This window comes from Geospiza fortis, unplaced genomic scaffold (assembly GCF_000277835.1).
Source record: "Geospiza fortis unplaced genomic scaffold, GeoFor_1.0 scaffold327, whole genome shotgun sequence".
NCBI classification, from domain to species: Eukaryota; Metazoa; Chordata; class Aves; order Passeriformes; family Thraupidae; genus Geospiza; species Geospiza fortis.
The window spans coordinates 1030681-1045833 of NW_005054410.1; the positions used below are offsets into that span (position 1 = coordinate 1030681).

Here is a 15153-nt window from a genome sequence, read left to right on the forward strand (position 1 = left end):
GGAGCCAAAAGATGACTTATGGTAGATTTAGGATCTGCGCTGCCACAGAAGGCTTTGCTCATCCTTAACCAGCAGCCAGGCCTTGGAAATAAAGGCCCAGTGGACCCTAGAAACTGATTATTGGTATTCTAGAGGGATTACTAGGTCAGCTTTGGCTTCTATTAGTAGCACTTAGTCATTTTTCAGTTCAGGTCTGTGTATAAAAAGATGGAATTTAAGCCATAATTATTGTAGTGCTCTTTGGGCAAAGTCAGAGATATCAGTTGTGGTGTTGTCATGGCTGTGTGCTATTATATATGTACAATCCTTCACAGTCTTTTTAAAAAATTCTTCCTGTATGCTCTCATAGTTTTGATTTCTCTATTTTTTTATGTCTTCATCTGAATTCTGCTATCAGCTGTGAGTTTGCAGTTTGCTCTGTGGGTAGCAGAGCAAGCCCCTTCTTTTTTTGAGGAAGGTAGATCTTGAAAGAAATAAGTATGACATTTTTTAGGTGACAGGCTAGTTCCAGGCCTTTTGCAGCTTGCAAGCTGCAAGTTCATCTCACTAGCTAGATGAGCAGCAAACTGAATGGCTTCCTTCCAAGAACTGAGATCTCACCCCCAGAATACCTCACCTTCCTTCTCAGAACAAGAAACTAGGGCAGCAAGGGTGGTGTTCTCTGTGGTGTGCTGCAGGAAGCTTCTGAGCTGCCTCCTTGGCTCCTGAAGCAATGGGAACTATGAAATCCTACCCTGGGGTTTTTACTGAGCACTGAATGTCCAGGTGGAATCTGAGTGCTGCTCATCTTGTCTTTAGGAGCTGCCAGTCAAGCAGTTTGGGTAATGCCAAAACTTCAGAGAAGTCTTCCTTCAATTTCCTGAACAAATGTGTTTGAGTGAATTGCTCCCCTTGCTTCAGTCTTGTACATGGGGGTGGGGATGGTGTCTGCCAATTACAGCAGTCTCATGGAATATTTTGCCTTTTAATTTGCTCTGTGTCTATCATTGCAATGAGGAAAATACACTCAGCTGAAAAGAAAACCAGCACTACAATACGATATTTTATAATGGTATCATAAATTGCAATTTTGGCTTTTGACAGGAAATCCTTTTAGGTAAGTAATGTAGTCAGAATCTTTTCACAATATATATTTATAATATTATGTTCCAGGCAGTAGACATTTGCCTAGGGAGATGAACATTAAAGATGAGTAGGTTTGAAAATTTTTTGATTCGAGATTTTATTTTGGATTATGGAACCACTGTGAGATACATTTTCATGCACTGATGTCCATTCTGAATGACCAAGTCATCCTGGTCAGTAAAAAAGATGATTTGGAACTGAGTTATACTACATGTTGAAATGATTAAACAAAGTAAGAAGTTTCATAGCTGATACAAAATGTGGTCTGAATATTAGAAAATTGTATTAAAGACCCCTCAAACTTAAATGTTCTGTTTTCCATACAAATATTTAAGTAGCACAACTACTTATAGAAAGCTACCTAATATTTCTAAGTATATTACCACTTTAGTATTAATGCTGATTTCAGAAAATTCTATTCTGCTAGACTGAATGTGCTTTACTGTAAGCCAAACCTGGGAGGAAGACAGCTGAAATGCTGCAAAGGAACACTGAAATTTGTTTTCCTTTGTGCCATTTTATCTCATCTTAAATTCACACCATGTCCTTCTATACAGGACATAAAATCATTATTAGTTATCACCCTCTGTGATTGTACAAATAAATAACATTCTGCCCAGGATTTGGATATAGATTGTGTACTGGCTGCAAAAAATATTTTACTGCTCAAGCACCTTTAAAATTGTTCTGTCTTTTGACTTCTGGAAAGTTTTTTTTTTTTTTTGCCCAGATGATAAAAAAACCTTAAAAAAAAAACAAACTAAACTAAAAAAAACCCTTTCCTGTCTTTGCTATACAAAAACCAACCTCCTTCTTCTTTCATTTCCCAGGCAGTGTTAGATTAGGTCAGGAAAGAAATTTAGAACTGAGAGCTGGACTTACTGATAAACAAGATTATCATTGCCCATTTTACAGAAGCATGTGACTGTTTCTGTAGCCAGCAACATTATACTGAGATTCCTTAGTTTTGTAGCAAAATACATTGTATAAGAACAGTCATAAAGCACTATTTCCCAGATTCCTTAGTCCCCAGTTTTGGGTCAAAATGGATATGAATGTCCCATGTTCTGTTTCTTTCTGCAGATAGTTACTCTCTGAAGAGCAGATTTTTACTTCAAAAAGCCATCAAAATGTCCTTTCAGAAGGGTTTATGCCTAAATTCAGCAGTGTAGTCTATGCAGTCTTAATGGGGTTTGAGATCTGTCAGAAGAGGGGTTTAGCTAAACCCCTTATCATCCAGGATCTTCTTGACTTTAACGATCATCTTAGACTCTACATAGAAAAAGATGAAATATGTATGTTTGGGCACAGTATGTTTATGTATAATACAATTTTTCTCTCTGCATTCCCACTTGTCTCTTCAGTGTTGTTAGTATTCTCACCTTACCTGTGAAGCTGTGGAGGTATAGCCTAACACCTTCTGAGCTTCTCTTACTCAGGCAGACAAAGAATTAATGTGCAGTGAACACATCCATTTTAAAGTGGTTATTCCTAGGTCTAAAATCAGTGAGTTATATTTCAAAACAGTTTGAGGTGGAGAAAGGCTCTTAAGCTGGAAGGAAAAATTGGAAATGATTGCTGCCTTTTTTTTTCCCCAATAAATGTTTTCCTGTCTTCTTGATATTTGGGAGATGCTGCTGGTTTAGGCACTGAGATATTCTGTGTCATTTAAAATTTTAAATCCTTATTACCATTCTTCCTCTAGGTTCCACATTCTTTTCTCTGCTCTTCACCTTTTTTCCCTTATCAGGCATTTTTCTTTATTTTTACTGTCCTTCCTCACTTTCCCCATCCCATTGTAATGTCAAAAGGAGATTAGAGACACATGTTACTATAATATAAAGAAGTTTTGATTTCTAAATATTGCTGAACCCCCAGTGAAAGACTTTGAGAATAATGTTTTTAATGAGGAGAGTATTAACAGTTCTTTTAGATTTCCTTTGAAAATCCCTGGCTGTATGAAAGAAACTTGCAGTATTACTTCTCAATCTGAGTTTCTTGAGTACCGGGAAGTTTATTAACGAAGCCTTTACATGTGGACAAGTTCATAAAAGGGTATCTGCACTGTTTTCTTGCACAGGTCTCTGTTAATATCCACTTCTGACATTAATATCATGATCACTAGATATGTGGTTGGAATTCCCTTCCCTCTGAGAGGCCTGACTGTGCTCTGTGGATGGTAAACTCTACATTAAAATTGTGGGATCCTTTCCAGTATTGACTAGATCACATTGAGAAAACATGATTTCAACTAATGTCACTAGAAAGAGAGCTAGTAAATGAAAAAAATTAAGTTATTTTAAAAAGTTTAAGAAATCAAGAAAGAAACATGACTGCTAGTAACAGATGCAAAAATGAAAATTAGGCCAAAGTCACCCAACTATCTGAATTTTAACCATACCATCATATTAATGATGTTACACTTAGTTTCATATGTAGGAGTGTAATAATTTTCCTGATGTATTTTATTTTTCTTTTTAATTGCTTGTCTCTGTCTTTTCATGCACATGTGACCCGCATAAATAAATAAGAGTACCGACTGGCAGTATATGGTCAATGTTAGAGATTGTTATATTTTAGGGGTCCAAAATTGACTGTCTATCTTAAAACCTAAGATTTTTGGGACAAAATCCCTGTTTAGTTACAATTCTGCCTCTCATATTTTAGATTCTGTGCAGGATAAGACAGTCTGCTCCCATTTGCAAAGCAAGGGGTTCAGTTGGACGAATAAAATCTCAGCTCAGTTGAAAAACTAATTTCTGTTGAAAGGCTCATTTGTGCTCTGCTCTGGGGAGATAGATCTCAGGTGCCTTTGGCTGCTTGAGCCTGTTTGAAAAACACGAGAAGCTTTTCAATGCCTTGAAGGAAGTCTGAGAGATTCTTTCTCACTCAGGTTTTAACCTGAAAGACAGAAAACTGTGGCCACTAGCTCAGTCACTGTTAGTTATATGCCCTGGTTTATGGAATGTGTATTTTCACAATGTGACCCGTACAGGTGCATGTCCTATGTGCTTCTTTAAAACAAATAATGTGAGAACCTGGCTGCTCTGCCTACTCCTTATCTACATTAGTCAGCAAGAGGAAGTAACGTAAATAAAAATGTAGTAAAGACTTCCTTCATTCCAAAATGTAAGTTTCCTACAGCTTTAGTCTCCGTTGCTCTGCCTCAGCATGCCAAAAATACATTTCCCTGGCACAGTCTCAGAATAAACCTAGACTTTGCATACAGATCCAGTTTCCAACCACCGTTATTATTTTTGGGGGATATTGGCTTCTTCTGCTCACCTGGCTGTATTTATTGTTTGTTTTCAGGAATAAAAACTAAGTTCCTAATCACAAGAATGGCTATTAGAAGCCATTGGAGTTATTTTCTATTTTCAGGCATTATAATGTCCCCGAGAGAGTATTCAGAGATTTCTCACTGAAGTTTTTTCTCCTGATAGATAATATCTTGAAAGGCTTTTTCTACCACAACTTGCTGTAATGCCTATGCCTGTTCTTGATGCCTGCTAAATGCACTCTTGCTGTCTCCCTGTGGATGGATCTTGAATTGTGATGTTCAGAAGATTTTAACTTACCTTCAGAAACAGAGACTCTGTCTTGCTTCTGAGTAGTAGTCGGGTGCCACTTTGTTTCTGAAGATGGCTATCTGGAACTTTGCAGACACACTATGATTTATGCTTGTCTCATTTATTTGAATGAATTACAAAATGCTCTTGTAATATGTACAAAAATTAATATTACTTAGCGATGAATCAGCCTTCAAGGAGTAATTAACTAAGAGAATTAGCAGTTCTATATTGATCTACTTTGCCACTCTATTAAATTACTTGCTAATTCTTATTTTGAGCTTTCTTTTTATGTTGGGACTGTTGATAAAAGCCTCCTGAGCAGTGTGTCTTTATTATCAATAAAGGTATATTAGCACCACACCTGCCACATCTGCAGACACTTCCCCCTCCCACAAATGAGGTAAGGGACCCTCAATTGCGGAAGATATTGGCCCTTTAGCAGGCTAAAATATGTGCTTGCATCCTCCAAATCCTTTGGCATCCTTCTTCCTTAGGAGTTCATTTCACAAAGGGAAAAACTTTCTTAAATCTCCCACTAAGGGAAAGTTTTCAGAGAAGCCTTCTGTTTCTTAAGTGTTCTTTAAGTTTAAATCTCTTTGATAACTACAGATTTACACTCTCAGTGTATCTTGTTTTACAGCAAAGCACTTGTATCTAGTTTTTACTTTTGCAGCAAAGATTTGGCACCTTTGTACACTGGTTGATGAGCATTAGTCACCATCAGTTGTTTAGGAAAGTTTTATTTTAGTGTTATTAATTGCATATTTTAGCAAAAGAAAAAAATTCCAAGGTGACTGTTGTTTGAAGAAAACTATTTTAAAGGTTCTTAATCAACCATGGTTTCTCAAATTTAAATTGCTTTTGACAACTGGAATTCCTAAAATTCAGGACAAAGCAGACTACAGAACTTAAAAGGAAGGTTTCACCACTCATAAATTCAATATGTGTGAAAGTCTGAGGGAGTGGAAGGAAAATATGTACAAATTTAAAATTATGAAATATAGAGTAACCAAAAAAGATAAACACTGCCAATTTTATAATAATATCTGATATTGTCACTAGAGATGTATCTGTGTTAATATCTGTTTACTTATTTTGCTTATAAAAATAGAGATATTTTATGAGATTTCAGATTAATTTCCATGGTAACTGCAAGACTAAGAAGATGATGCTGTATTGACATTTGAAAGATAAGAAATAACACTCTTATTTTTTAATTTTATTTATTAAACAGGGAAATTTTCCATGGGTCTTAAGGGCCCTCTCAAATATCCCTGCATACTCAGTTCACCAACAAACCATTTAAAGATGAACCTTCAAAGCTTCTTGATTTTGGGTGTGCTTTTTTAAGTTCTGAAGTGCTTTTTTGAAGTTCAATTTTAACTTAAAAATTTAAGTTCAGTTTTAACTGCTTAATCTCTTACTCTTGTGAAAAATCTTACTACTCCCTGAAATCTCTGTGTGTTGCTATTTTGCTAAGTTGGTGTCCCTTCAGAAGGTGCTAAAGCATGAGCTTTAGCTGAGCATTCCTTTGCTGACGTTCTGCCTTGCCCTGTGTCTCAGTGCCTCGTGGGTCAGGTGTGCAGAGCACAGGGAAGCAGGCAGGTGTTGGGCACAGGAGGAGCCCTGCAGGTCTGTTCTTCTGGTTGTTTTTAGCAGTGCTACTCGTGACACTGACCTGAATCATCCATCCAGCTCCCTTGTGATGGCAAACAAATGTCACAGGGCTTCCAACGCCTGAGGGAGCCAACAGGGAAGGTGGAAAAGGACTTTGTACAAGAGCATGTAGTGACAGGACAGGGGGGATGGCTTCAAACAGAACAAGAGTAGGTTTGGATTAGGTATTAGGGAGAAATTCTTTGCTGTGAGGGTGCTGAGGCACAGGACCAGGTTGCCAAGAGAAGCTGAGCATGTCCCATCCCTGGAAGTGTCCAATGCCAGGCTGGATGGAGCTCTGAGCAACCTGGTCAAGTGGGAAGTGTCTCTACCTATGACAGGGATGGGAATTAGATGATCTCTAAGGTCCCTTCCAACCCAAGCTGTTCTATGTTTCTATGCTGTTTATTTGTTGATCAAGTGTATTTTTCTGTGGCCTTCATTGCTGCAGTGGATTTAGAGCTCCCAGTTCACAAACTGCAGCCACCAGATTTAGCAGAGAGAGGCACCTGCAATTCTTGATGGATTTGGAGATCAGAGAAAGGAGTGTGGGCCAGCCTGTGTCAGTCTATTGGAGAGCACTGCTAAAATACAGATATTGGAAATGCATGGGTCAGGATCCACCTCCAAAGCAGATCTGCTTAGCAGAGGTACAGGCGCTGAGTAGGGAATTATGCTGGGTTCCCTGAAAAATTTGCTTCATAGCACATCTACAAATCCCACAGGTCAAGAATTGGCGTGTGGCTTCAGCACATTCCTTCTCCATGGTAGGGAAGCAATGACAGATGACCAGAGCTCATTCACCCTGTCTTCAGGATGTCTTCTTTCTTACACTTTGAGTTGACCGCAAGTTCATTGCATGGATTAGGAATCCAAAATAATTGCAAGAACTATAAATTGTGTCAGGTGCCAATGCTTTGTAATCATGGAGTGTGCTCTTTTACAGGATCAATTACTCGAGCAATTAATGAAATTGATACTAAAAATTGCAGTTGAACAGTAGAGATTCCATGTTAAATATCTTCAAGCCTTTCAATTACTTCAAAGTAATTTCAGTTCTGAAAGAGTTTTAGCATGTATTCTTTTCCAATAATTTTCAAGTATGAAATGAGGCTCAGGCAGTCACTTTTATCTGTATCTGTTTGTGTGCTCCATGTCTCACCATAACATCTGAACTGGTTTGCTGATTCAACAGGACTTCATAGCTATTTTTGAGACTGCCTAAGGCCCTATGAAATTTGGGGCCAGATAATGGGAGGAGAAGCAAAGATAAGGACTGCAGTATGAGCTTCTGCGTACAAAAAGAAAAAAAAAATCTACAGTGGGAGAGAACCTTCTGACAAACATCTATTTATGTTTTTTGATCAACTCAAAATCCAAAAGAGATGAGACTTCATTAATACCAGGGCACACAGAAGTGTTACTTTCTGAAGCAAATTGAGTCTACATTTGTTTGTGTTTTCCTCTAGAGAGTTCATCCTCAATAGGAAACTTCCTTGAACTTTGGTTTGTGTTACAGAGGAAATTTTCATGTAAGTTGAGTGAACTTTAAAAGACGAAAATGTAGGGGAAATAGAACCTTTAAAGTCAACCCTTTATTCTGCTTGCCTATTAAATTTTTCATTATCCTATTTTGTTATATTGTTTACATCACAGGAAAATGGATTTTCTTGGGGGAAAAAAAGGTTATTCCATATGGAGTGAGCTAATCTATGGCTTAACTACCTTTTGAGTCCTACTAAGATTTTAGAAGATAATATAGGTAGAACTTGATGGTCATTGATCATAAGGGTCTTTTTTACCCCCCTCTGGAGAATGTTACAAATAAACCCTCTAAGCTAGTCCATAAATATTGCAAAATATGGGGGCCACATAATCAACATGAAGGAAGTATAACTATAACCTCAAATAATTTTTTGGTGTCAAAAGATGCACACAAACCATTTTTATGTATGAAAATACTTATTAGACAAAATAACTTGAAGTAGTGGAATAATTGGCATGTATTCAAATTGTGGTTAATTGAATTCTTCATCTGTGGCTTAGAGAGCCACATGGGGTACAGATTCTGCACGGAGGAAGCAATTTTCATTAACGGGATATAATTTAGAATGAGAAAACATATACACTCTGCCTGCAACACAGTTAATAATTAATATGGAATAAATACATAGACATACACTGAGTTACCATATTTCTACCTGTCACTCTGTAGAGTTTCAGCAACTCATTTGCATGCTAAGTAAGTATATTTATTCAGGGAGATGACACTGTAACACCACCTTCAAAAGTGGAAGACCTTTATGTCACAGCATCAGAAATGAGTCATCCTTGTTTTTGAAATGGCAAAGTGAGATCAGAATGGTGATTTGATCTCATGCCTCCTTACATCTAAGAAGTTTGCTGGTTTCTGAAGTGACACTGTACTGTTACAAGCTGATAACCAGCTCCAAAACTGACCCTTATTTTTGAGTCTGGTCAGTTTTCCTGAATTAGATTAAAGAAAGTTTAAAACCTCTTAAGAAAGAATATTATTTCTGTTTTGCATTCTGAAGATCTCTAGCATTTATTATTTGGTCTCTCACATATGCTGTTAATATTGGGATGTGTCTGCATGCAAAAAGCAAAGTATTTGAAGGACTGAGAAGAATGTCTTGCAAGATGTGTGAGAAAGTATGTGACATCAATGAGGGAATGGCTGACTGAAAGCCAACAGCACCACAGGGTTCAGGCTCTGTCAGTGGCTTGCTGCATCACTTTAAGCAAGTTGAGTTACACCTAATCTCAAAAACAGTTAAAGCTATTTGGGATAAGAAATTCTGTAAATCAACATCTCAGAATGGGCTTGTGCACATACCAACAGGGAATGTGTTGGTACAAAGCCTAACCATAGTTTTTTATCTCTAGAAAGGTATAAACAGAATTTTAAGTCCAGTTACTTTTGAGACAGTGCCTTGATATGCAGAAAATTCTTGACTTCAACAAAACTGGAAAATATTCCTTAAATATTCCCTTTAATCAAAGATCAAAACTCCAAATCTCTTGCAAGGATTTCTTAGCATTTCACCTGAACAGATTCAGTGCAATAACAGCACTCCCAAATATTTGCTTTATTTCGCCATATTTATTTTATGAACTACAATGATATTTAATATTACTGAATTGTAGGACTGGACTTCATATTTCCTTCTGTTTTTAACCACAGGTGGTAACAATATTGGCAAACATGTCTGTGTTGGACCAGTGTGCTTCAGAAATCATTCAAGGAAATGGTATGTATTTTAGCTGAATTGTATTTTTTATTTCTTTCTGGAGAGTCAGAGTAGATGGAAATGTAGTACTTACAAGGTAGAAGAGAAAGGCTTCACTAATAAAGCTTCATTTTGCAGCCTATTTCTGCTGCATATTGCACATTGCTGCAGGGTGTAAAATGAGTCCTGGAGATGGTTCCACATAAACGAAATAAAATGCCACTGTTTTAGGAAACTGCATTTGTGACCACATTGTTGGTGTTCTGTGTGTGTGACTTAGTCCTAGATGCAAAGCAAAGTAGTAAAAAAGTAAAAAGTGTTTCAGCAACCTGTGTTGTGGTAATACAGGTAATATTGTGGTAAGATGTAAATGCCTTATTAATACATCTACCAGCAAATTCAAGGCCAAGCAATAGAGTAAGATGGATGATTTTTTTTTTAATTTTTTTTTTGGGAAATATTCAATTACAGTGAAAATTCACATATATTGCTTTTCTAGGTCAAGTAGGCCTAATTCATGCTGGGTACTGCACTGGATTGTCAGGGACAATGACAGCAAGTAAAATTTGTGTCCACACTTTGCCATGGAATTTCACAAGAAGCATTTGCCCCCTGGCTTTTGAGAGGGGTTGGCACTCATCCTGTGTGTAAAATGTCTTTTGTGTCTGCCTCATGTTATAATAAACAGGTGCTAGTCAGAGACTACATTCTGAGAATGGTCTTTGAATGCTGGAGAATTTAGGTACTTTCTTCTCAACTCTGACTTTTTTTTTTGTATGTTGATTGATTATTATCTAGCTGCATGGTTCTGATGATAATTCTCTGAATTATTTATGCAAATGTTCTAACAGTTGAAATCCTCTGATGCTACCTGATGTAATCTGAATGCCTAATAGCATATGGAGTCTAATAGCACATAATTGTCTTTACACTTAAAATAATCTAGAAAAGAGAAATCATCATTTTTTTTGTGGTACTAGAAGAAGAATATCAACTCCTACAGGCAACAGTAAATTAATGAAGCCTCTTCAATGGATAACATTGTCTCTTCTGGAGTGAAGAGTTATACAGTAAATTCAAGAAACAGAATTCCATCATTTCCTTAAAGGATTCCTCATTCTAAAATACCCTTAAACAGTTTGAGAAGGAAACTTTTAAAGGCTTGCTTAAAAGTATGGAAACAAACAAAAAATAATTACTTGAATTGAGAGTGAAACTTTGTTTAGTGACCTGAAATATGTCACTACAGGTTTTTCAGTTAGTCATTGCCTTCAGGTTAATTTAGAAGTAAATGAGGAATTACATTTGGTTGACTGAAATAACTAAGTGAAATTTAAGATTCCAACTTTTAGAGGAGGGAAGAGTTAGTGCATTTTATACTTCCAGAAGTTCTGTATCTTCCTAGTGAAGATAAACTTATGTATAGATCAGATGTGCCTGGGTGCTGAAGTCAAAATTGCAGACTTCATTTATGTGTTCTCCATTCTCCCTTTTTGGGCAGTGGCTGGTTTGTGTTAGCCCAACTTTCCTGTCCCCTTTGCTTTTTTGCACTGAGGTTTTTGGTGGAGAGTGAATAAAAATGGCTCTTGTATTCTTTCAGGTGTTCAGCTTTTAATGGAGATGCTCTTTGAGAAATCCTCCTCTGGAAACCCAGCAGAAGCTGCAGCTTGTGAGCGAGTCCAGCAGAAATCTGCGGTGACCCTGGCACGGCTCAGCCGCGATCCCGAGGTGGCAGAGGCAGCTGTAAAACTCAGCTGTAAGGATGTGTCTCCTGCTTAATGGCACTGAAAGAGGGAGCAACTGCCAGTCATGGAGAAGCTCTTTCTAATTTTTAGCCTCACTTGGTGAACTTTGTGAGAGATATTCCCTATAGAGTCTGTCCAGAGGATGACAGAGGAGATGGAGCTAAATGAACCTCTGGCTTGTTTCCCAGAGGAGCCTGAGGTGCAGCATCCACTCAGCACATAGCTGTGCCTTGCTGTGCCAACTGACACTGCTGCCTCCTCATTCCTTTATGCAGGATCTGTCAGGGCACAGAAAACTGGGACCCCAGCAGGCCCAGATGTGATGAATCCAATGGGAGGAAATGTGTTCTTTGAGTAGGAGTTTTTTAAGGGTGTGTGGGAAGATTGGTAGGGAAGAAATGGAGGTCACAATTTCCACTCTGAAATCGCAGCAGCAAGTAAACCCAATTTATTTGTTTATGCTTTACAACTATTAATTATGACTGCTCTGAACTGCATAGCTCCATGGAAGGTCCCTTAAGTATTTGCATATCATCTTTGCATTAGAGATCATATCTACTAAAAAAAGATAAATATGGTGCATCTAAAAAATATCACAAAATAAGGAGTTGTTTTTCTAAATTATTTCTCCTGACACTCTTTTGTTGCTCTCAGGTATTCCTCGCCTGATTAAACTTTGCAGATCGCCAACAGAAAGAAATAACAGTGATTCTGTCTTAGTGGCATGTCTGGTATGTACGTTTTAGTCTTCCTTTCATGCTTATCCTGGAAAATTAAGGAAAAAACATCCCTTTAGATTTCAAAATGCATAAGTATTGCAGAAATGTTTTAAATTCATGTCAGGGTCTCCTGCTTTTCCCCTTAAGCATAATCCTGTACACTGTCAATTATTCATCCTCAGATTGAAGATTTAAGCACATAAGGAAAAATGGCTTCATCTTCACATTACTGGGCACCAGAAAATTTCCTTGGAACACTTTGGAATTTAAGGATTCATTAATTCCTAAATTCCATTCTGTGATGGTTCTATGTTTGTTGAAATTAGCCTTGAGTCATGGGGGTAGCAGCCCTTTATCTGCACTCATGCATATATATGAAAATATTTATGTAAAGCATCCAAAAAGAGGAAAAGATATTTCTTGCTTCCACTGCAATCCAATTTTTTCTATTTGTGTCATCAAGACAATAGAGTGCCCAGAAAGGAGTGGGCACCAGAAACTTAAGACTCTGTCTGCTCAGGAGAAAGATCCCATCTGCTGGCCCTGCACTGCATGCACTGTGAGCCAAATGCCAGAGCTGACTGATTTCACTGAGCATTCTGTGAGAGGCCTCTGGGGACATGGGTGTGAGCTAGGGGTGGAGCACAAGCTCTGGTGACTGAAGACCGAAGAATATAATTTGACAGTACTTTATGATATTACTGTTATTCTAAACTTAAAAGTAATGCCTGGTTATTGCTGCTTGTTCATTTAAGCAGGTCTCATTCAGGATGAAGACAGTATAAATGTGAGCATAGAAAATGCTGTGATTATTCTTCCTACATGCCAAGAAGACTTGTTAATCTGTGTGGTTAGAGCAGAGACCACAGAGCAATGGCAGCAAACCCGACTATGACTTTTCTGTCTCACCAAAGTTGTTGCTGCACATTCCTTGAATCCATGCCTATTGCTTGAGACGTTACCTACCTCCCTGTCTCAGAAATGCTGCTTCTTCTGATATTTTTGTAACTGCCTGAGGATGTTTTTTGATAAAAATGTGCCAAAAATTGCCCAAAATTGGTCCTTGAGACATAAGCTTCTTCAAGGTCTGATAGGTATTGTCACTGGTGTCTGAGGGCTTGCACTGTACTTAGACCTGCTGCTCAGGTCTAAAAGTACAGTGCTCCAAAATAATTGCCATTGAATAACTTTGCATGAGGGAAGATTCATCTGACAGATGAAGACAGTGAGGAGAGATTACCCGGGTAGCAGAACCCACAGACCTGCAGAGTTCAGGTTTGACTTCTGGCTGTTATTTAGGTATGGTTATAATGGATTCCTGCAATGAAGGCTTTGCCAAACCTGAAATGAAACCTTTGCCAAACTGCATTGCAATGATGCTGTTTTGTTTTTCTAGGCAGCCCTGAGGAGACTGGCAGTTATGAGTCCTGATGGGCTGGAGGATTCAGATTTTCAGCAGCTGGTAAAGCCCAGACTTGTGGATTCTTTTCTGCTGTGCACAAATATGGAAGAGAGCTTTGTATAAATGGGAGCCAAAAACCTTTGAACAATGATGAAGGTGATAGGTACACTGTAAGATAACACATGTACAATTTTATTTAGTCCTATTGTTATTTATGACTTATTTATTCTAAACCCATGAACATGTGGTTTGTCAGAGCAAAGGCACAGAATGAGAAAACTTATTACTGTGGTTTGCAAAGGTAATTTTTTATTTTATTTTCCTGCCAAGATACACAATACTTTATCATTGCCATCTAGCACAATGTTTTGTTTAATATAGTTGAGTTAAGGTAATGAAGCCAAGAATTTTTTGCTCTGATGTAAATGCTTCTGATGATGTTTTTTCACTGATATTTTTCTACAGTTAGGACATTTTGTAGGTTTTTAAAAAAATGTTTTAGCCTCATCTGTATTAGGAAGAAAATAATCCTAAAAGCTGCAAGTATATACTTTGAAATGAAAGGGATATTACAGTCTGAGTCCAGTTCTTAACTGTTGTTATATTCTAATAGAATTATGTAACTGAGAGAAAAATTTCCATAAAACGTTCAAGTACTGGCTTTAAATGATGCTTGAATACATTCTTAGGCTGTATAAAGATGTGTTCCATCAGAGGATACACACTAACAGAAAGCTCTTTATTTACACTGACTGAAATTTCCTAAAAAAATCCATAGAATTCTAGAAAAATCTTGGATGGTGTGTGTGTGTTTTATCTCATAATGTAAAATTTTCCACCTATGATTTAAAACCATTACACAGTGACAATTTTTTCTCATTTCCAAGCCTTACAGGAACTGGAAGTGCTAATGTTCAGACGTGTTTTTAACATTCAAGTTACTGTTTTTGTGAAAAGTTGTTCACACCTATACTAAATAATCTGAAGAGTTTAATTAATTGTAACTTGAATTTTCATTTTTCTGGCTTGCTAACCAGTTCTGTATTTTTAAAACTTAAATGGGACTCTTAGGAGCTCTGGAAGTTGAGAAATCAATGATAACCTAAATAACAGATGTGATTTTGAAATTAACTTTTTTCCATGAGCATTCTTCTTAATTCTTTCTTTTTCCTTTCATTGAAAAACTACATCTATTGAAAATTACTCAACCAGCAATATCTGGTAGAGTTTTTTTTTCCTTGATTTTTCACAAAGCATTCTGTAGATTATGAAAAAAGTTGTATTTTTTTTCCATTGCTTCCAAACATTGCTTTGGATCATTTTATGATCAACAACTTCAGGGTTCTAGGATATCTGCCAAAACCCACCCCCCAAATTCCTTCCTTACTGTACTTTGTAGATATATTAAGCAGCTTAATTAATTAATGTTTCTTTATTGTTATGTGGTGTTTGGTTGAAAAGCACCTGGAAATCGTGAAGCTGTGATTGCCTTCCACATTTTCTGTATATGAGAAATCTGTCCTGCTTCAAGCAGTGAGACAAAGGTAGTTACTTTTTTCTGCCTTGATTGTATGAGTTAAGAAGTCTCTGCCTTAATGTCTTTCTTGTGACCTCTTCATATAATCAGCTCTATCTTGACTGAATTTTAAAACCTTAGAAAACATACAGTGACCTCTGTCATGA

The 15153-nt window shown here is 37.3% G+C and overlaps 1 protein-coding gene across 1 annotated transcript in view; it reads left to right on the forward strand.

Moving 5' to 3' along the window:
* INSC (INSC spindle orientation adaptor protein) overlaps window positions 1-13869 on the forward strand; it is a 129788-nt gene extending 115919 nt beyond the window's left edge. The window contains exons 10-13 of the mRNA XM_005426314.3: window positions 9559-9625; window positions 11205-11360; window positions 12004-12080; window positions 13465-13869. Coding sequence (XP_005426371.2) covers window positions 9559-9625; window positions 11205-11360; window positions 12004-12080; window positions 13465-13593 — 429 coding nt within the window. The 3' untranslated portion in view covers window positions 13594-13869. The remainder of the gene's footprint in view (window positions 1-9558; window positions 9626-11204; window positions 11361-12003; window positions 12081-13464) is intronic.
* Window positions 13870-15153: the final 1284 nt, after the last annotated feature.